Source organism: Oncorhynchus mykiss, chromosome 19 (assembly GCF_057628025.1).
Source record: "Oncorhynchus mykiss isolate SJ-2025 chromosome 19, ASM5762802v1, whole genome shotgun sequence".
NCBI classification, from domain to species: Eukaryota; Metazoa; Chordata; class Actinopteri; order Salmoniformes; family Salmonidae; genus Oncorhynchus; species Oncorhynchus mykiss.
The window spans coordinates 65,622,057-65,643,806 of record NC_143040.1 but is presented as its reverse complement, the minus strand read 5'-3'; the positions used below and the strand labels follow the sequence as shown (position 1 = coordinate 65,643,806).

Here is a 21,750-nt window from a genome sequence, read left to right as displayed (position 1 = left end):
TATTAGGTGTCACTGAAGCTAACATATTAGGTACTGTTGAATACTTGTTTCTGACTGGCTGGAAGGGCATTCTAGCCAGTGCATTATTTCTCTATATACCACACGATATATCAGCACGGTAGTCATCAATGGCTTTACTTCATTCTTACATGTTCTATGTTTGAGTTGCTTTGAAAGTTGAATTGAAAACATTATTGGCATTGCTGAATACGATCGTGGAACACACCTTTCACGTGGTTCATTATTTTCCATAGAACATATTTACCCTCTCGTTGACTTTCCCCTACGTGTCACTTTTGGTGGCATATTACGTATGTCACAAAAATAACTTATTAGTGATATGTTACATAGAATGGATGTGATTAAGGACAGGTAAAATGAGGGAGAGAGACTTAGGAGGGAAAGTTAAGTGAAAAACATTGAGAGGGAAACTTTCCAAGCTGAACTTCTAACAGGAAGTTTGTGGGTAGACAGGATGTTCTGCACTGTTGTTGATGGAAATATACAAGAAAAATCTATGTTTTTGAACAGAGCAGGCACTCAATACCTATGGCTTGAATTCACACAAGATCAGAACGATAGCAGGTTGCTGCTGCAGGAAAGAGTTCTCTACTCTTGAGTAGTAATTCAAATCAAAATCAAACACTGTCTTAACTAAGGTGTTGCTATTTCATACTGATGCCAAAACATGTATGTTTGGCCCCAAAAAAGTAGAAAGAAAATTGAAGGAGACATGAATAAGAGACATACAGCGGATTCAGAAAGTATTCAGACCCCTGGACTTTTTCCACATTTTGTTACGTTACAGCTTTATTCTAAAATTGATTAAATAAAACAAATTCCTCATCAATCTACACACTATACCCCATAATGACATCACAATACCCCATAATGACATCACAATACCCCATAATGACATCACAATACCCCATAATGACATCACAATACCCCATAATGACATCACAATACCCCATAATGACATCACAATACCCCATAATGACAAAGCGAAAACAGGTTTTTAGAAATGTTTGCAGATGTATTAAAAATAAAAAACAGAAATACCTTATTTACAAAAGTATTCAGACCCTTCGCTATGAGACTCAAAATTGTGATCAGGTGCATCCTGTTTCCATTGATCATCCTTGAGATGTTTCTCCAACTTGATTGGAGTCATCCTGTGGTAAATTCAATTGATTGGACATGATTTGGAAAGGCACACACCTGTCTATATAGGGTCCCACAGTTGACAGTGCATGTCAGAGCAAAAACCAAGCCATGAGGTCAAAAGAATTGTCCGTAGAGCTCAGAGACAGGATTGTGTCAAGACACAGATCTGGGGAAGGGTACCAGAAAAATGTCTGCAGCGTTGAAGGTCCCCAAGACCACAGTGGCCTCCATCATTCTTAAATGGAAGAAGTTTGGCACCTCCAAGACTCTTCCTAGAGCTGGCCGCTCAGCCAATCTGAGCAATCGGGGGAGAAGGGCCTTGGTCAGGTAGGTGGTGACCAAAAACCCGATGGTCACTCTGACAGAGCTCCAGAGTTCCTCATTGAAGATGGGAGAAACTTCCAGAAGGACAACCATCTCTGCAGCACTCCACCAATCAAGCCTTTATGGTAGAGTGGCCAGACGAAAGCCACTCCTCAGTAAGAGGCATATGACATCCAGCTTGGAGTTTCCCAAAAGGCACCTAAAGGGCTCTCAGACCATGAGAAACAAGATTCTCTGGTCTGATGAAACCAAGATGGAACTCTTTGGCATGAATGCCAAGCATCACATCTGTAGGAAACCAAGTATGGTGGTGGCAGCATCGTGCTGTGGGGAGGTTTTTCATCAGCAGGGATTGGGAGACTAGTCAGGATCAAGGGAAAGATGAACGGAGCAAAGTAAAGAGAGATCCTCCAGAGCGCTCAGGACCTCAGACTGGGGTGAAGGTTCACCTTCCAACAGAACAATGACCCTCAGCACACAGCCAAGACAATGCAGGAGTGGCTTCGGGAAAAGTTTCTGAATGTCCTTGAGTGGCCCAGCCAGAGCCCAGACTTGAACCCGATTGAACATCTCTGGAGAGACCTGAAAATAGCTGTGCAGCGATGCTCCCCATCCAACATGACAGAACTTGAGAGGATATGCAGAGAAGAATGGGAGAAACTCCCCAAATACAGGTGTGCCAAGCTTGTAACGTCATTCCCAAGAAGACTTGAGGCTGTAATCGTTGCCAAAGGTACTTCAACACAGTACTGAGTAAAGGGTCTGAATACTAATGTAATTGTGTTTTCTTTTTAAATATACATTTGCAAAAATGTCTGAAAACCTGTTTTTGTTTTGTCATTATGGGGTATTGTGTGTAGATTATTGAGGGGAAACGATTTATTCAATTTTAGAATAGAGTAAAAACTGTAACGATATTTTTTGTTCCAACGTGTTCTCAGTGAGATGACCAAAACATCAATCATTTGTGTGGGACATGAAGTAGATACTCGAACAGCTGTGATGTTACGTGTGTGTGTGTGTGTGTGTGTTCCTCTTATGCCCTCCCAGCATCACCTATTTAAGAGGAATTACCATGACCATTACCACAGGACATCTGGACACCCCCGAAACAGTCCAATAGGAAGACATGGTAGTGGAGAGCACAGCACACACCACTACCATGTGACACCCAGTAATAGATGAGAAATGGGGAAATGAAAATCTTCTGTAAATGACACATTTCTTTCAGAGAAGTTGAAGCATCACCGTTGACGGAAACCCTGATTAGAAAATGAAACTAATTCAGGCCTACATGTGCACTGGAAACAAAGTGGTTCAGTCAATATTGTTTCCATGCTATTTCACTTATGTAATAATGCTACTGCACTGTAATCATGTTGCATCAAATAACTGTTGACATACGCATACAACTTTCAACTCAATCGATCCCGGGTTTAATGTGGATTTAATCACTCAAATCAAATCAAATTGTATTGGTCACATACACATAGTTAGCAGATGTTAATGCGAGTGTAGCGAAATGCTTGTGCTTCTAGTTCCGACAGTGCAGTAATATCTAACAGGTAATCTAACAATTCCACAACAACTGTCTAATACACACAAATCTAAAGGGATGGAATAAGAATATGTACTGTACATATAAATATATGGATCAGCGATGACCGAGCGGCATAGGCAATAGATGGTATAACATTTTATTTATTTTATTTTTTATTTGACCTTTATTTAACTAGGCAAGTCAGTTAAGAACACATTATTATTTACTTCAGATTTCTTCAGCCTCCTCAGGTTGAAGAGGCGCTGTCTTCACCACGCTGTCTGTGTGGGTGGACCATTTCAGTTTGTCCGTGATGTGTACGCCGGGGAACTTAAAACTTTCCACCTTCTCCACTACTGTCCAGTTGATGTGGATGGGTGGGGGGGGATCTCCCTCTGCTGTTTCCTGAAGTCCACGATCATCTCCTTTATTCTGTTGACGTTGAGTGAAAGGCTGTTTTCCTGACACCCACACTCTGAGTGCCTTGCCCTCCTCCCTGTAGGCCGTCTCGTCGTTGTTGGTAATCAAGCCCACTACAGTTGTGTCATCTGCAAACTTGATAATTGAATTGGAGGCATGCATGGCCACACAGTCATGGGTGAATAGGGAGTACAGGAGTGGGTTGAGCACACACCCTTGTGGGGCCCCAGTGTTGTGGATCAGCAAGGTGGAGATGTTGTTTCCTACCTTCACCCGTCAGAAAGCCCTGAACCCAGTTGCACAGGGCAGGGTTGAGACCCAGGGCCTCAAGCTTAATGATGATCTTGGAGAGTACTATGGTGTTAAATGCTGAGCTGTAGTCAATGAACAGCCTTCTTACATAGGTATTCCTCTTGTCCAGACGGGACAGGACAGTGTGCAGTGTGATGGCGATTGCATCGTCTGTGGACCTATTGGGGTGGTATGCAAACTGAAGTTGGTCTAGGGTGGCAGGTAAGGTTGCAGTGATATGATCCTTGACTAGTCTCTCAAAGCACTTCATGATGACAGAAGTGAGTGCTAGTCATCTAGTTCAGTTATCTTTGACTTATTGGGTACAGGGACAATGGTGGCCATCTTGAAGCATGTGGGGACAGCAGACTGGGATAAGGAGAGATTGAATATGTCCGTAAACACACCAGCCAGCTGGTCTGAGCATGCTCTGAGGATGCGGATAGGGATGCCGTCTGGGCCGGCAACCCTGCGAGGGTTAACACGTCTAAATGTCTTACTCGCGTTGGTGACGGAGAAGGAGAGGGGGAGTTTCTGCCTATGGGACGGTAGTAACAAAATGGAGTCATGGTTGTATTTGCCAAAGGTAGGGCGGGGGAGGGCCTTGCGGAACTTAGAGCAGCAGTGATCCAGTGTGGTGCCTGTACGATACCTACAATCAATATGCTAATAGAATTTAGGTAGCCTTGTTCTCAAATTTGCTTTGTTAAAATCCCCAGCTACAATAAATGCAGCCTCAGGATATATTGTTTCCAGTTTGCATAGAGTCCATTCTGAGACAGAGGGGGGCTGTTTCTGTCTCTCAAGTTATATATCTGGTGAAATTCAGCCACTTGTGAATTTATGTAAAATTCTGAAAACACAGAGAGTGACGAAAGATAAATTATTATTATTATTTTTTTTAATTATTGGTCATTTATTTGTGGAAGCTTGGCATCCAAGAATACACGGCACTGGATTGGTTGATTGCAAATTCAATCTGTATGTATTTTTTGCTCTGTCACAAAATACTGTAAAGACTAATGTAATTTTTCCATCTACAATAAAGAAGATCTAAATGACATGATGTTCTCTAAAACAAAGGCATGTTTGTCATGCAACTGTTCTAGTGTGATTTCCCACACCCTGTTTTCTTCCTGTAAATTGACTGGTAAGCATTCTCTGGTCTGTCTCGCCCCCGTGTCTTCCCCTGCTGAAGTTTATGGCTTCGTGACAGGCACCTGACTGAACAATAACCACAGCACAGTACTTAAGCAGAGGACAGAGTGACAGTTATCCATCACCAGCCAGTGGCTTCAAGACATCCTACACACACACACACAGGTGAGTAGCCACAGACACAGACAGACACACACATGCTTCCTGTTTCAGAAACATCTGACGCTTACTGTAGCTCCGTGTATGATCTGTCTCCTGTTGTTCTTAGTAAATCTCTGCTGTCTTTCTCCTCAGAATGAAGTTGTTGGTAGTTGTGGCTGCTGCTCTGGCAGTGGCGAGTGCCGCTAGCCTCTCATTGGAGGACTTGGAGTTCCATGCCTGGAAACTGAAGTTTGGTAAGAGAAGCATCTCTTTTCACGTCAGCTTGTTTCACTTTAGCTTCTTATCATTGACAACAATGGAGTGTGTGACTATCTCCTTTTTTCTTCATGTTTCTTATCAATCTGAACCTCTGCTCTCTCGTTATCCTGTTTAATGGAGTCTGTGACTATCTCCTCTGTTCTTCATGTTTCTTATCAATCTGAAACTCTGCTCTCTCGTTATCCTGTTTAATGGAGTCTGTGACTATCTCCTCTGTTCTTCATGTTTCTTATCAATCTGAACCTCTGCTCTCTCGTTATCCTGTTTAATGGAGTGTGTGACTATCTCCTCTGTTCTTCATGTTTCTTATCAATCTGAACCTCTGCTCTCTCGTTATCCTGTTTAATGGAGTCTGTGACTATCTCCTCTGTTCTTCATGTTTCTTATCAATCTGAACCTCTGCTCTCTCGTTATCCTGTTTAATGGAGTCTGTGACTATCTCCTCTGTTCTTCATGTTTCTTATCAATCTGAACCTCTGCTCTCTCGTTATCCTGTTTAATGTGATGTAGAGCAGGAGGACATCAACCTTTTCTTTCATAAGAGCTGCTTACAGACAACTACAAAATGTCTCGAAATACTCACAAGCCTGCATATTTTGTTATTATAATTGGTGATATTTAATAGAGGCACCTGTTAGTCCTGAACGTCTGGCTTTATTGTTTTCCATTGTTTCCTCACAGAGGGCTTTGAGATGAGTAGATTTAACATGGACTTATGTCAATAAAACATGGATTTACTGTGTGTCAAAAATAGTAATGTTTAGTCAACTCATCTCAAGTCTGAATAAGGCCTTGAATGAACTGACTTTGACTCCTACAGGGAAGTCTTACAGCTCTCAGGTGGAGGAGGCTCAGCGTATGAGCTCCTGGATCTCTAACCGGAAGCTGGTAGTGGTTCACAACATGCTGGCTGACAAGGGCATCAAGTCCTACCGTCTGGGCATGACCTACTTCGCTGACATGGTACGGCCCACAAACTTGTCACTGTAGACATAGAACAGATCACATATGTATATGTCAATTTATGAAGGATAAAATTATTAAATGAACAATAGAAGGATCTCTCTTTGTCTGTCCCATTTTCAGATTTACAGCATTCATAGAAAAATTAAGAAAACTAACACGATTAAATTGACAAATAAATTGACATGATTTTGATGAACTATGGACTTGTTAATATGTTGTGATCTGTATCCTTTATCTGAACTAAATAATGAAAAACAATAGAAGCTTAGACCCCCCCCTCAAAAAAAAGAAACAAGGGAAATAGTAATTCTGAAATAATTTAGTCCATTGATAATAAATAATTATTATGACGGATTGGATTTATATAGAGCCGTTCTACCAACTAAGGTTCTCAATGTGTTTTACATAGTAAGTGGAAACCTTACCTCATCCACCAACAATGTATCTAATATAAATGATGTATATATTAGTATGTGTATCTATTGTTGTGCCCCACTATCACAGGATAACGAGGAGTACAGACGCGTCATCTCCCAGGGCTGCCTGGGCTCCTTCAACGCCTCCAAGGCCCGCGGCGGCTCTACCTTCTTCCCAATGCTTGGGGACAACGACCTGCCCACCACCGTGGACTGGAGGGACAAGGGCTACGTCACCCCCATCAAGGACCAGAAGCAGTGTGGCTCCTGCTGGGCATTCAGTGCGGTAAGAGAGGGAGAGGGTGGGAAGGGGTTAAGAGAGTGAGTTAACTACAACCTAAACTCTGCTTTAGTTGAGCAGTAGAGGCTGGTGGGAGGAGCTATAGGAGGACGGGCTCATTGTAAAAGCTGGAATGGAATTAATGGAACGGAGTCAAACACATCAAACATATGGAAACATATGTTGGACTCTGTTCCGTTTATTCCATTTCAGCCATTACATTGTGACCTCCTACAGCTCCTCCCACCAGCCTCCACTGTAGACTAATTCTAATTCTGTTCTAATACTTGTTCTGTTTCGTCTTGTGCGTGGTGAGAGAGAAACAATATCCACAGTCTTTAAATATTTACATTTTTGTATTCGGCTGTATTCAAAGCACTGTGGGTTGTGACCCTAAAACTTAGCAAAAGTACATCTATTAGAATGTGAGTGTCCTTAATTGTACATTTACATCTCCCTGCCATGTCTCTCTAACTCCCCATATCCGTCCCTCAGACTGGATCTCTGGAAGGCCAGCACTATAAGAAGACCAATAAGCTGGTGTCCCTCAGTGAGCAGCAGCTGGTTGACTGCTCCGGTGATTTTGGCAACATGGGCTGCATGGGCGGTCTCATGGACCAGGCCTTTGAGTACATCAAGTCCTTGGCCCCTGGAGGCGTGGATACTGAGGACTCCTACCCCTACCAGGCTGAGGTAAGTACTGAGCAGTGAGCAGTGGGAAGGCTTGTGTTCATTAGGGCCAAATGTTTAAAAACATTTCCCAATGGAAAACTAAAATTTGCGTTTCTTAATTAACTCATTAGCCCTTCCCTGTTTCAGTCCATTTTTCTCCTAATGTTTCAGTCCACATTCTCCTAATGTGGGGCACACAGCATAGTAGTAGGCCATGACAGGGGTTTTCAAACCTCTCCTCATGGACCCCCTGCCGTTCCATGTATTTGAACTTCCAGAGCTAGCACACCTTATTGAGCTTGTTGACTAATTAGGTAAATCAGCTAATCAAGGGTAACGTCTGGGGGTCCCCCGAGGAGAGGTTTGAAAACACTGGGCTATGACTCCTTTCTGACTCAAGGAAGTAGCACAACACTGCCATCTAGGGTATATATTTAGCGGTGCAATATATTCTGACAGAAAGGAGCATTATTTTACAACGATGCATTTAGGTATGAATTTTAGGTTTTAAATTCGCTATGAGGTATGTGCTTGCACTTCTACTAGTTCATGCTATTTTTGCCAATTTTAATGTTTCAATTTTAATACACCTGTTTTAAGAATACATATTTTTATGCTTAGTCAAAATAATGCTGTGTAAACAACTAGCAACTATGTTTCTGTAGGGTTTATTTAACAACCTCTTTCTTTGACAGGACAAGAAGTGCCGCTACAAGCCCGACAGTGTGGGTGCCACCTGCAGCGGGTTTGTTGATGTGACCAGTGGTGACGAGAGCGCACTGCAGCAGGCGGTGTCCACGGTGGGACCGGTGTCTGTGGCTATCGATGCTGCACACTCCTCCTTCCAGCTCTATGACTCAGGTGAGATCGTCTCTCTAGAGGAATCGTGTTATGCATTTTAAGACACGGCTCACTCCAGTCTGAGCCTACACCTGTCATCTTGGTCACAAACTATAACATCTAACGCGCAATGACGCCTTCCTAAACCCTTGATAAGGCCCAGGTATATGCTTCACACATATTTTATAAGCAAATAGATCCTGACATCTGGTTCTTTACCAAATGTGGCATTAGCCTTATATAGTTTATAGTGTGACATTTTCTTATGAATGGTTTGTGAAGCATTTATGTAGGCCTTATAAAGGGCTTATGAAGGCTTCATCGAGACTGACTCCATAGCTGGTTGTTCATAACTGTGAACTGACTGTGACTTGCGGTTCTGGGCGGTAGGTAGCTTAGCGGTTAAAAGGTTGGGCCAGTAACCGAAAGGTTGCTGGTTAGAATCCCTGAGCTGACTACTTGAAAATATGTCAATGTGCTCTTGAGCAAGGCACTTAACCCTAATTGCACCTGTAAGTTGCTCTGGATAAGAGCGTCTGCTAAGTATATGCTCCCTATACGCTCCATCCTTTTGTACATTGCATGCAATATATTGACTAAGACGTCAACAACTGTGACCCCTTTCTTTTGCAAAAGCCTCGCAATGTGACAAATATAAACTGATACCAGGCTGACATTGGGTGCATATTGATAATAACGGAATGTTTGTTTATTCCCAGGTGTCTATGATGAGCCAGAGTGCAGCAGTGATGATCTGGATCATGGTGTGCTGGCTGTTGGCTATGGCACTAGTGATGACGGCCAGGACTACTGGCTGGTGAAGAACAGGTAAACAACAACATATTGCATACTGTATCAAATAAAGCTAGGCCTATTGGAGTTAAGAGCAACTATAAATCAATGGCGTTGCAGCTGCATTCCATAATCTCAGTACTGTCAGAGATGGGCTCTGGTATAACAGGACTGGGGGTATTTTAGTTAGCATGGTTCCTGATGTACCCATAGCAGACTGTGATGCTACAAACAGGTGGGGGAAGCAGTCCGACACACTAATATCAATGAACGATGTTATGCTATTGCTAAATGCTAAGTCAGTGGTTGCTCGATGAACGATGTTATGCTATTGCTAAATGCTAAGTCAGTGGTTGCTTGATGAACGATGTAATGCTATTGCTAAATGCTAAGTCAGTGGTTGCTCGATGAACGATGTTATAATATTGCTAAATGCTAAGTCAGTGGTTGCTTGATGAACGATGTTATGCTATTGCTAAATGCTAAGTCAGTGGTTGCTTGATGAACGATGTTATGCTGTTGCTAAATGCTAAGTCAGTGGTTGCTTGATGAACGATGTAATGCTATTGCTAAATGCTAAGTCAGTGGTTGCTTGATGAACGATGTTATGCTATTGCTAAATGCTAAGTCAATATGGTTGCTTGATGAACAATGTTATGCTATTGCTAAATGCTAAGTCAGTGGTGGCTTGATGAACGATGTTATGCTATCGCTAAATGCTAAGTCAGTGGTTGATCGATGAACGATGTTATGCTATCGCTAAATGCTAAGTCAGTGGTTGCTTGATGAACGATGTTATGCTATCGCTAAATGCTAAGTCAGTGGTTGATCGATGAACGATGTTATGCTATTGCTAAATGCTAAATCAATGGTTGATCGATGTGTGTGTTCCAGCTGGGGCCTTGAATGGGGAGATAAAGGCTACATCATGATGTCCAGGAACAAGCACAACCAGTGTGGCATCGCCACCGCTTCCAGCTACCCCCTGGTCTAAGGGTGAGTCTGATGGCCATCAGTGTCTATCACAACTATATCTATACTTACATACTATCTCATTCGCTGCTATAGTATTAGTGTCTATCACAACTATATCCATACTCACATACTATCTCATTAGCTACCATAGTATTAGTGTCTATTACAACTATATCTATACTCACATACTATCTCATTCACATATTATCTCATGGGGTGGCAGGGTAGCCTAGTGGTTAGACCGTTGGACCGGTAACCGAAAGGTTGCAAGTTCGAATCCCCGAGCTGACAAGGTGCAAATCTGTTGTTCTGCCCCTGAATGAGGCAGTTAAACCACTAGGCCATTTTTTAAACCACTAGGCCATTTTGTTCTTAACTGACTTGCCTATAAAGGTAAAATTAAATTCGCTGCTGTAGTATTAGTGTCTATATCTATACTCACATACTATTTAATTAGCTACTATAGTATTAGTGTCTAACTACATATCATTCACCTACTAGCAGTGTCTATCCCAAACGCATATAATTGAAATGGTAACCATGATGAATTGATGTTGAACCTTACTGTGTATAATCCCAGACAGAAGGGCCTTTGAGTACTGAGTAAAGATTCATGTTGGATTAAAGCTGAGCTACTCATAAAGCTACTCATAAACAACTCATACACTTATATAAATGAGTCCAAATTAAATCCAATCAAACTTTATTTATACAGCACATTTCAGACATGGAACACGTGTTTTAAGATCTCTTCTAAATATGTCCACAAGGCCAAAAGTTCAGTCCGTTTGGCAATTCATCACATTTTCCCCAAAAAGCTGATCATAACAACTTAACCTTTGTAATTCACAGTGATTAATAGCTATCACTATAGTTCAGTACATTGATCAGTCGGTTTCTGTTGACGGTCAATGTTTTTGTATTTCCCCTACACAGATCCAGGAGAGGATATCTGAAGATGACTTGACACAGACAAAACCAGAGCAATAATTTAAGCAAATTTTAGTTTTTGTAGCAATAACCAGAATTTTTAGATGTGCATTATTTCTTTGGTAGTTGAGGGTCACACATTTCATTATACAGTACACCCAGAAAATAGTCCTGGTCTAAGAATGTTATTCATGCGCAAAAAAAAAACACTAAAAATCATTCTGATTTTCAAATGTAAATAAATGTAAAAAATTAAGAAAATAAAAGTTTTACAGCTGTGCAACTATTTGTGGTGGAGATTCAGTGTGTGTTTCAATGTGGGGTGATTAAGGACAAAGTACCTACTTAAAATGTGTTCCCTATTCTGAAGTATAGGTTAAGCATATTTTTACTTGCAGAAATATTCTCCAGAAATGACCTCATTGGACAGAAAGGTGCACATCTTTTGATCTTGTTTATGGATAAAATCCCATAAAAATCCCATGCTTTTATAATGACATACAGTACCAGTCAAAGGTTTGGATACACCCACTCATTCAAGGGTTTCTCTTTATTTTCACTATTTTCTACATTTTAGAATAATAGTGAAGACATCAAAACTATGAAATAACACATATGGAATCATGTAGTAACCAAAAAAGTGTTAAACAAATATATTTTATATTTGATATTCTTCAAAGTAGCCACCCTTTACCTTGATGACAGTTTTGCACACTCTTGGCATTCTCACCACCAGCTTCATGAGGTAGTCACCTGGAATGCATTTCAATTAACAGGTGTACCTTGTTAAAAAAGTTAATTGGTGGATTTTTTCCCCTTCTTAATTAGTTTGAGACAATCAGTTAAGTTGTGACAAGGTAGGGGTGGTATACAGAAGATAGCCCTATTTGGTAAAAGACCAAGTCCATATTATGGCAAGAACAGCTCAAATAAGCAAAGAGAAACGACAGTCCATCATTACTTTAAGACGTGAAGGTCAGTCAATCAATAACATTTCAAGAACTTTGAAAGTTTCTTCAAGTGCCATCGCAAAAGCCATCAAGCGCTATGATGTAACTGAAGACCGCCACAGGAAAGGAAGACCCAGCGTTACTTACTGTACCTCTGCTGCAGAAGACAAGTTCATTAGAGTTACCAGCCTCAGAAATTGCAGCCCAAATAAATGCTTCACAGAGTTCAAGTAACAGACACATCTCAACATCAACTGTTCAGAGGAAACTGCTTGAAGGCTGCTGAGGGGAGACCTGCTCGTAATAATGGCCGGAACAGAGCTGGAAACCCCCCTCGTCCAGACGGAAGTGACAACCCCCCTCGTCCAGGCGGAGGTGACAACCCCCCTCGTCCAGGCGGAGGTGACAACCCCCCTCGTCCAGGCGGAGGTGACAACCCCCCTCGTCCAGGCGGAGGTGACAAATCCTAATAGAGAGAACCTGTGCATTTGCAGACAAGACCTATGAGTCCCATCAGGAAGGAGCCAGTCGCAAGCTGATCTGGCTGGCCAAGTGGAAGATGGTGATGGAACACAGCAAGAGGGCGGAGAAAGGCCTGGAGACATACACTATGGGGCTGAATTACTTCTCTGACCTGATATGGTACCATCTTGGTCTGTCAAACTTGAGTAGTCAGAAAGAAAGGTCTAGCAATGACTTTCAATATCTGTTTCATAGTAACTAATTGTGAGTCTCTGTTTCTTTGCTTTGTGTTAAAGAATAGGGATGAGACACCTCTAGGATTTTTGACCTTCCCACATGGTGCTCCAATCAATAACATGTATTTATTCAATCAAATGTATTTATATAGCCCTTCTTACATCAGCTGATATCACAAAGTGCTGTACAGAAACCCAGCCTAAAACTCCAAACAGCAAGCAATGCAGGTGTAGAAATCCAGCCATTCACGGATATGGTATGTCTCATTTAAAAAAAATATATATATATATATTTCACCTTTATTTAACCAGGTAGGCTAGTTGAGAACAAGTTCTCATTTACAACTGCGACCTGGCCAAGATAAAGCAAAGCAGTTCGACACACAACAACACAGAGTTACACATGGAATAAACAAACATACAGTCAATAATACAATAGAAAAAGTCTATATACAGTGTGTGCAAATGAGGCAGGCTAAGGGAGGTAAGGCAATACATAGACCATGGTGGCGAAGTAATTACAATATAGCAATAAAACACTGGAATGGTAGAATGTGCAGAAGATGAATGTGTAAGTAGAGATACTAGGGTGCAAAGGAGCAAAATAAATAAATACAGTGTGGGGATGAGGTAGTTGGATGGGCTATTTCCAGGTGGGCTATGTACAGGTGCAGTGATCTGTGAGCTGCTCTGACAGCTGGTGTTTAAAGCTAGTGAGGGAGATGAGAGTCTCCACCTATAGTGATTTTTGCAGTTTGTTTCAAGCATTGGCAGCAGAGAACTGGAAGGAAAGACGACCAAAGGTTTGGGGGTGACCAGTGAGATATACCTGCTTGAGCGCGTGCTACGGGTGGGTGCTGCTACGGTGACCAGTGAGCTGAGATAAGGCGGGGCTTTACCTAGCAGAGACTTGTAGATGACCTGGAGCCAGTGGGTTTGGCGACAAGTATGAAGCGAGGGCCAGCCAACGAGAGCGAACAGGTCACAGTGGTGGGTAGTATATGGGACTTTGGTAACAAAACGGATGGCACTGTGATAGACTGCATCCAGTCTGTTGAGTAGAGTGTTGGAGGCTATTTTATAGATGACATCGCCGAAGTCGAGGATCTTTAGGATGGTCAGTTTTACGAGGGCATGTTTGGCAGCATGAGTGAGTCATTACATTGCACAGGATCACAGAGTAGAATGATGGATTATGGGATGTCCTTATGTCACGCCTCTCAGTTGTTGACGTTGTTTCCTCTTACAGAAAATGGATTGGTACCAGAGAGACCGTAAACGCGCCCGTCCAGCTCCAGTAATTTCTGCTAACAAGGTACACTCTTAGAAAAAAAAGTGCTACATAAAACCTAAAATGGTTCTTCGGCTGTCCCCATAGGAGCACCCTTTGAGTAATTAATTTTGGTTCCAGGTAGAACCCTTTTGGGTTCCATGAAGAACCTTTCCACAGAGGGTTCTACACGGAACACAAAAGGGTTCTACCTAAAATCAATAAGGATTCTACCTGGAACAAAAAAGGGTTCTCCTATTGGGACAGCCGAAGAACCCTTTTGGAACCCTTTTTCTAAGAGCGTTCACTATATATTAGTGATATTCATGCACTTCTAGACATGATCATCCTCAACCACTACATGATCTGATCATGTTGACGAAGCAAAAAGCTTCCCGTAGAAGAAAAGAAAATACCCAAGATTCTATATGGCTCCTCATATTTATTTATTTTATTTTATTTTTATTTAACCTGGTAGGCTAGTTGAGAACAAGTTCTCATTTGCAACTGCGACCTGGCCAAGATAAAGCGTAGCAATTCGACACATACAACAACACAGAGTTACACATGGAATAAACAAACATACAGTCAATAATACAGTAGAACAAAAGAAAACAAAAAGTCTTAATACAGTGAGTGCAAATGAGGTAAGTTAAGGAAATAAATAGGCCATGGTGGCGAAGTAATTACAATATAGTAATTAAACACTGGAATCGTAGATCGGCAGAAGATTAATGTGCAGGTAGAGATACTGGGGTGCAAAGGAGCAAAATAAATAAATAAATACCAGTATGGGGATGAGGTAGGTAGATATTTACAGATAGGCTAAGTACAGGTGCAGTGATCTGTAAACTGCTCTGACAGCAGGTGCTTAAAGCTAGTGAGGGAGATTTTTGCAATTCGTTCCAGTCATGGGCAGCAGAGAACTGGAAGGAAAGACAACCAAAGGAGGAATTGGCTTTGGGGGTGACCAGTGAGAAATACCTGCTGAAGCACGTGCTACGAGTGGGTGTTGCTATGGTGACCAGTGAGCTGGGATAAGGTGAGTGAGCTGATCAGTGAGCTGATCATACAGTCAGTAGGTTATGGTGAAAGACTTTGTCTTGTGTTTCAATAATACTGTTTTTCTGATCCCTAACAGCCTAGGAAGCCACTTCGTAAGCATCTTTGCCCCATGGCACGTCCTGCCCCTGACCCCAACCTGAGCACACAACTATCCCTACTCGACCCCCGAAGGAACCTTCTTTTGTTGCTGGTGACTATGTTGACATTCTTGGTCCTGACCATAACCTTACCATGACCACCATGGCCCAATCTGTCACTTTCACATACTTCCTTTAAAGTCAGGTGATATTTCAACCTTAGTCCTAACCTTACAGTATCTTGACCCCAGAGGTCAAGCATCAGAAATCACTCTCTCACTCTCCACTGTGTGTGTGTGTGTGTGTGTGTGTGTGTGTGTGTGTGTGTGTGTGTGTGTGTGTGTGTGTGTGTGTGTGTGTGTGTGTGTGTGGGTGGGTGGGTGGGTGGGTGGGTGGGTGGGTGGGTTCTTCTACCCTTGAGAGGACCTAAAATCCCCAAAAAGTCCTCACAAGGATAGTAAAACAAGGAAAATTTGCCCTTGTGGGAACATTTCCCGCATCCCCATGAGAACAAAGGCTATTTTAAGCTTAGGGGTTAGGTTTAAGTTTAGGGTTAGAATTAGGGTTAGAATTAGGTTAGGGTGAAGGTTAGGGTTACAGGTAAAGGTTAGGGTTAGGGTTAATGTTAAGGTTATGGTAAGGATAAGGGTTAGGGTTGGGGAAAATAGGATTTTTTATGGAAATACTTTTTAGGTTGCCACGAATTCAGAAGAACGTAAAATGGCTGTCTGTTTTTCTGCCTGTCTGTGTATGGTTGTGCTTGCTCAAAGGCTAATTGTACACAAATTAATATGGGACTAAAGTTATACACAACACTATTCAGCCTTGTAGGGCTACAGTACACTGCCTTCAGAAGGTATTCACACCCCTTGACTTAATCTACATGTTGTTGTGTTACAGCCTGAATACAAATGATGTAGATTTGTATTCTCTCACACATCTACACAAAATACCCCATAAAGACAAAATGAAAACATGTTTTTAGAAATCTTTGCAAGTTTGATGAAAATGTAATTCCGGCAAATCTCATTTTTATACAGTACCAGTCAAAAGTTTGGACACACCTACTCATTCAAGGATTTTGGTTTATTTAGACTATGTTCTACATTGTAAAATAATAGTGAAGACATCAAAACTATGAAATAACACATACGGAATCATGTCGTAGCCAAAAAAGTGTTAATCAAATCAAAATATTTTTTATTTGAGATTCAAAGTAGCCTGCCTTTCTTGAAGAAGTTATTCAGTCTATGACTTGAAAGTGGCTCGTTGCCACCCACCCTAACACAGGCTTCAATAGTGCTTCTCCTTAAGAAGGGGAAAGACCCCACTTCCTGTTCTTCATTTAGGCCCCGAAGTCTCCTTAATGTGGATGTAAAGGTGCTGGCGAAAGTGATAGCGAGGCGTCTGGAATCTTACCAGGACTCATATCATAGGAACAAACCGGATTTATGAAGGACCGATAATCATTTTTTAACATTCGTACGCTGTTTAACATTATTTATTATAAACAATTCTCCAACAATTCTCCAGGTGGTAATCTCCCTAGATGCAGAGAAGGCATTCGACAGAATTGAGTGGGAGTAGCTATTTGCTGTTCTTAAAAAAATGGATTTGGACACTCCTGCTGTCTCTAGAGAGTTGAAAACAGCAGGTCTGGGACAGGTAGCACGTCCGGTGAACAGGTCAGGATTCCATATCCGCAGGCAGAACAGTTGAAACTGGAGCAGTAGCACGGCCAGGTGGACTGGGGACAGCAAGGAGTCATCATGTCAGGTAGTCCTGAGGCATGGTCCTAGGGCTCAGGTCCTCCGAGAGAGAGAAGGAAAGAGAGAAAGAGAGAATTAGAGAGAGAATACTTAAATTCACACAGGACACCGGATAAGACAGGAGAAGTACTCCAGATATAACAAACTGACTCTAGCCCCCCGACACATAAACTACTGCAGCATAAATACTGGAGGCTGAGACAGGAGGGGTCAGGAGACACTGTGGCCCCATTTGATGATACCCCTGGACAGGGCCAAACAGGAAGGATATAACCCCACCCACTTTGCCAAAGCCCAGCTCCCACACCACTAGAGGGATATCTTCAACCACCAACTTACCACCCTGAGACAAGGCCGAGTATAGCCCACAAAGATCTCCGCCACGGCACAACCCAAGGGGGGGGGGGGGGGGGGGGGGGGGGCAATGTCACTCCTTTCAATGGCGCCCTGCTCTGGAGAGGAAAGAACGTCACATTTCTTGTCCCTAAATCCTTGATCCGGAGCGCCCGCTCCCTCTGGACTGAAGAAACACAATGAATCATCACTAATCCACTTCAAGGTGCTCTCACCAAGTCAACAGTCCCCAACCTCTTCTCCACCCAACCTGACACCACATATTGATCAAACAAAATGCAAGGATCTTCCCCACAAACCTTACTCCCACTGGGCCAGAATCATCCTTTTCATCCTCGGGACGAGGCTCGAACTCGGCGGTCCTCACGGCAGGTACTTCATCCTCACTCTCGTCAGGTTCCATCTCTGAACTACTGGAGTACGTATCCCTCTTTTTGCACTTGACGTCAACCTTACTCATCACACCGCTTCCCTCTCCACTCAGCTCCTTCGCGGTGGTCATCACAGCACCTGCTACCACATTTAATTCATCCTCACTCTCTTCACTTTCAATTTCCTTCTCTAGCTTCCAAAAATTCTGTTTGATCCTTCGTTCCATATTCCATCAAAACATGTTCCACTTTCTCCTTCTTTCCTTATCCACCATCTTCTCCTTCACCAGATCTTCCAGAAGGTTTCTGCAACCCCCCACTCCATATTTATTTATAATATGTTCCACTTTCTTTCTTTTTTCCTTGTCCGCCATTTTCTTTCATGACCAGCATCCCCACCCCTGAATTTCTTTGCTAAATCGGAACAGCCTAACCGTTCTTCTTCTGCTTTAGGGTTTAACAGTGGCTGGCATCCAATATGGTGCATTACCGCCCCCAACTGGACTATATTATAAATCCATTATACTTTATGAAAAACACACCCTTCCAACTAACCCTACACTCATTAAAAACCCACTACCCCATTCCTCTAATTTCACCCTATCTGCTCCTGCACCATGCCAATGGCCTGGGAGAACTGGACACCACTCACTCAACACACCCTGTAACTCTTCTGAAGTCAAATCTCCTATGCCCAAATATTTCTCTGCAGCTGCCACCGAATTCAAATTCCAATGTATTTGTAAAGCTCTTTACACATCATCAGATGTCACAAAGTGCTAATACAGAAGTCCACCCTAAAACCCCAAACAGCAAGCAGTGCAGATGTAGAAGCATGGTGGCTTGGAAAAACTCTCCAGAAAGTCCGGAACCTAGGAAGAAACCTAGACTGGAACCAGGCTCTGAGGGGTGACCAGTCCTCTTCTGGCTGTGCCAGGTGGAGATTATAAGAGTACATGGCCATCAAGGCCAAATTGTTCTTCAAGATGTTCAAACGTTCATAGATGACCAGCAACAAAATAATACCAGTGGTTATAGAGGGAGCAACAGGTCAGTACCCCAGGAGTAAATGTCAGGTGGATTTTCATAGCCGAGCATTCAGAGGTCGAGAGGCATGGTAGAGCAGGTGTGGTAGAGAGAGACCGAAAGAGAGAGAGAGAGAGAGAGAGACTACTGTATGCTTATTGTTATTGTTGAATGTATGGTTATATTGACCCTTGGTTATTGTTGTTACTGTTGTCCCGTTGACAATTTTGATTCTCATTTTTATTTATTTTTATATTGTAAATATCCAAAATAAGCTTTGGCAATATGTACATTGTTACGTCATCCCAATACAGCGAATAGAATTGAATTGAATTGAATTGAGAGAGAGAGAGAGAGAGAGAGAGAGAGAGAGAGAGAGAGAGAGAGAGAGAGAGAGAGAGCTGTTGCTCCTCAGAAGCTACAACCTAGGCTGCTGTTTTCTCCCGGCCTTCTTCTTTAATATTCCTGCTGGCGTGAAGGACCTTCTTCTCCCAGCCTTCCTCTTTAAAATTCCTGCTGACGTGAAGGACCTTCTCCCAGCCTTCTTCTTTAAAATTCCTGCTGGCGTGAAGGACCTTCTTCTCCCAGCCTTCCTCTTTAAAATTCCTGCTGACGTGAAGGACCTTCTCTCAGCCTTCTTCTTTAAAATTATTGCTGGCGTGAAGGAACTTCTTCTCCCAGCCTTCTTCTTAAAATTCCTGCTGGCGTGAAGGAACTTCTTCTCCCAGCCTTCTTCTTAAAATTCCTGCTGGCGTGAAGGACCTTCTTCTCCCAGCCTTCTTCTTTAAAATTCCTGCTGACGTGAAGGACCTTCTCCCAGCCTTCTTCTTTAAAATTCTTGCTGGCGTGAAGGAACTTCTTCTCCCAGCCTTCTTCTTAAAATTCCTGCTGGCGTGAAGGACCTTCAATCTAATACAGCAGGTCTGGGGCAAAGTAGCACGTCCGGTGAACAGGTCAGGGCTCTAAAGCTGCAAGCAGAACAGTTAAAACTGGAACAGCAGCCCGACCAGGTGGACTGGGAACAGCCAGGGGTCATCAGGCCAGGTAGTACTGCAAAGCTGGCTGTCATCAAGGCAAAGGGTGGCTACTTTTTTTGTTGGTATATATATTTTTATTCAACTTTTACAAAATGTACATCAATGTAAGTACAAATATTTTGCCATATCCCAACCACCCTCCCGCCATACAACACATACAACACATCCACCCAAGCCCCCTAGTCCCTTCCCTACCTCTCCACCCACCTCGGTTCAGGAATGGGAAATAGGGTGCCCTTTGGGACTCATTCCCCTAGGTAAACCCCACCATGCCTATTGTAAACCATTTCTCCATCCCATTCCTCTAGTTAAGCCCCACCCTGCCTATTGTAAACCATTCCTCCACCCCATTGCTCTAGTTTAACCCCACCCTGCCTATTGTAAACCATTTCTCCATCCCATTCCTCTAGTTTAACCCCACCCTGCCTATTGTAAACCATTTCTCCATCCCATTCCTCTAGTTTAACCCCACCCTGCCAATTGTAAACCATTTCTCCATCCCATTCCTCTAGTTTAACCCCACCCTGCCTATTGTAAACCATTTCTCCATCCCATTCCTCTAGTTAAGCCCCACCCTGCCTATTGTAAACCATTCCTCCATCCCATTCCTCTAGTTAAACCCCACCCTGCCAATTGTAAACCATTTCTCCATCCAATTCCTCTAGTTTAACCCCACCCTGCCAATTGTAAACCATTTCTCCATCCCATTCCTCTAGTTTAACCCCACCCTGCCTATTGTAAACCATTTCTCCATCCCATTCCTCTAGTTAAGCCCCACCCTGCCTATTGTAAACCATTCCTCCATCCCATTCCTCTAGTTAAACCCCACCCTGCCAATTGTAAACCATTTCTCCATCCCATTCCTCTAGTTAAACCCCACCCTGCCAATTGTAAACCATTTCTCCATCCCATTCCTCTAGTTTAACCCCACCCTGCCTATTGTAAACCATTTCTCCATCCCATTCCTCTAGTTAAACCCCACCCTGCCAATTGTAAACCATTTCTCCATCCCATTCCTCTAGTTTAACCCCACCCTGCCTATTGAAAACCATTTCTCCATCCCATTCCTCTAGTTTAACCCCACCCTGCCTATTGAAAACCATTTCTCCATCCCATTCCTCTAGTTTAACCCCACCCTGCCTATTGAAAACCATTTCTCCATCCCATTGCTCTAGTTTAACCCCACCCTGCCTATTGAAAACCATTTCTCCATCCCATTGCTCTAGTTTAACCCCACCCTGCCTATTGAAAACCATTTCTCCATCCCATTGCTCTAGTTTAACCCCACCCTGCCTATTGAAAACCATTTCTCCATCCCATTGCTCTAGTTAAGCAAATGAAAGGGAGTGTCTGTGACTATAAATTATATAAATTAAAAACTTCCTTTATTGTGTATGTATGTCCCTTTTGAAGTTTTGATAAAAATGTTCATTCAGCCAAGAAATCCATATTTTCAGTTATGGAATATTAAACAGACTGAACAGTCATGTACCAATGAGATTAATTAGATTGAACAGACTGAACAGTCATGTACCAATGAGATTCATTAGATTGAACAGACTGAATAGTCATGTACCAATGAGATTAATTAGATTGAACAGACTGAACAGTCATGTACCAATGAGATTCATTAGATTGAACAGACTGAACAGTCATGTACCAATGAGATTAATTAGATTGAACAGACTGAACAGTCATGTACCAATGAGATTCATTAGATTGAACAGACTGAACAGTCATGTACCAATGAGATTAATTAGATTGAACAGACTGAACAGTCATGTACCAATGAGATGAATTAGATTAAACAGACTGAATAGTCACGTACCAATGAGATGAATTAGATTAAACAGACTGAACAGTCATGTACCAATGAGATGAATTAGATTGAACAGACTGAATAGTCACGTACCAATGAGATGAATTAGATTAAACAGACTGA

The 21,750-nt window shown here is 42.5% G+C and overlaps 2 protein-coding genes across 3 annotated transcripts in view; one reads left to right on the top strand and one right to left on the bottom strand.

Moving 5' to 3' along the window:
- Positions 1-1,777: 1,777 nt before the first annotated feature.
- LOC110498160 (procathepsin L) lies at positions 1,778-11,474 on the top strand. Its single transcript, XM_036955127.2, has 9 exons — positions 1,778-5,065; positions 5,195-5,295; positions 6,141-6,283; positions 6,791-6,988; positions 7,478-7,675; positions 8,350-8,515; positions 9,214-9,322; positions 10,181-10,282; positions 11,198-11,474. Exons 2-8 carry the CDS (start codon positions 5,196-5,198, stop codon positions 10,278-10,280), a joined length of 1,014 nt encoding a protein of 337 aa, XP_036811022.1. The 5' UTR covers positions 1,778-5,065; position 5,195; the 3' UTR covers positions 10,281-10,282; positions 11,198-11,474.
- Positions 11,475-16,318: 4,844 nt separating this feature from the next.
- The window catches only part of LOC149975266 (uncharacterized), a 414,127-nt gene continuing 408,695 nt past the window's right edge, over positions 16,319-21,750 (bottom strand). Inside the window, exons 1-3 of one of the 2 annotated variants that reach the window (XM_090211519.1) lie at positions 17,674-19,057; positions 17,360-17,540; positions 16,319-17,060 (exon numbers count right to left, since the gene is read on the bottom strand). In XM_090211519.1, coding sequence (XP_090067645.1) covers positions 17,019-17,060; positions 17,360-17,540; positions 17,674-17,972 — 522 coding nt within the window. In that variant the 5' untranslated portion in view covers positions 17,973-19,057 and the 3' untranslated portion in view covers positions 16,319-17,018. Of the gene's footprint in view, positions 17,061-17,359; positions 17,541-17,673; positions 19,058-21,750 lie in introns of those variants that run through there. The other variant, XR_016489043.1, reaches the window with a different exon arrangement.

Excerpts from the sequence above, each read along its gene's own strand:
- LOC110498160 (XM_036955127.2), top strand. The coding sequence starts at position 5,196 with ATGAAGTTGTTGGTAGTTGTGGCTGCTGCTCTGGCAGTGGCGAGTGCC. Across the intron at positions 6,989-7,477 it reads CCTGCTGGGCATTCAGTGCG|ACTGGATCTCTGGAAGGCCA; the intron begins GTAAGAGAGGGA and ends TCCGTCCCTCAG. Across the intron at positions 9,323-10,180 it reads TACTGGCTGGTGAAGAACAG|CTGGGGCCTTGAATGGGGAG; the intron begins GTAAACAACAAC and ends TGTGTGTTCCAG.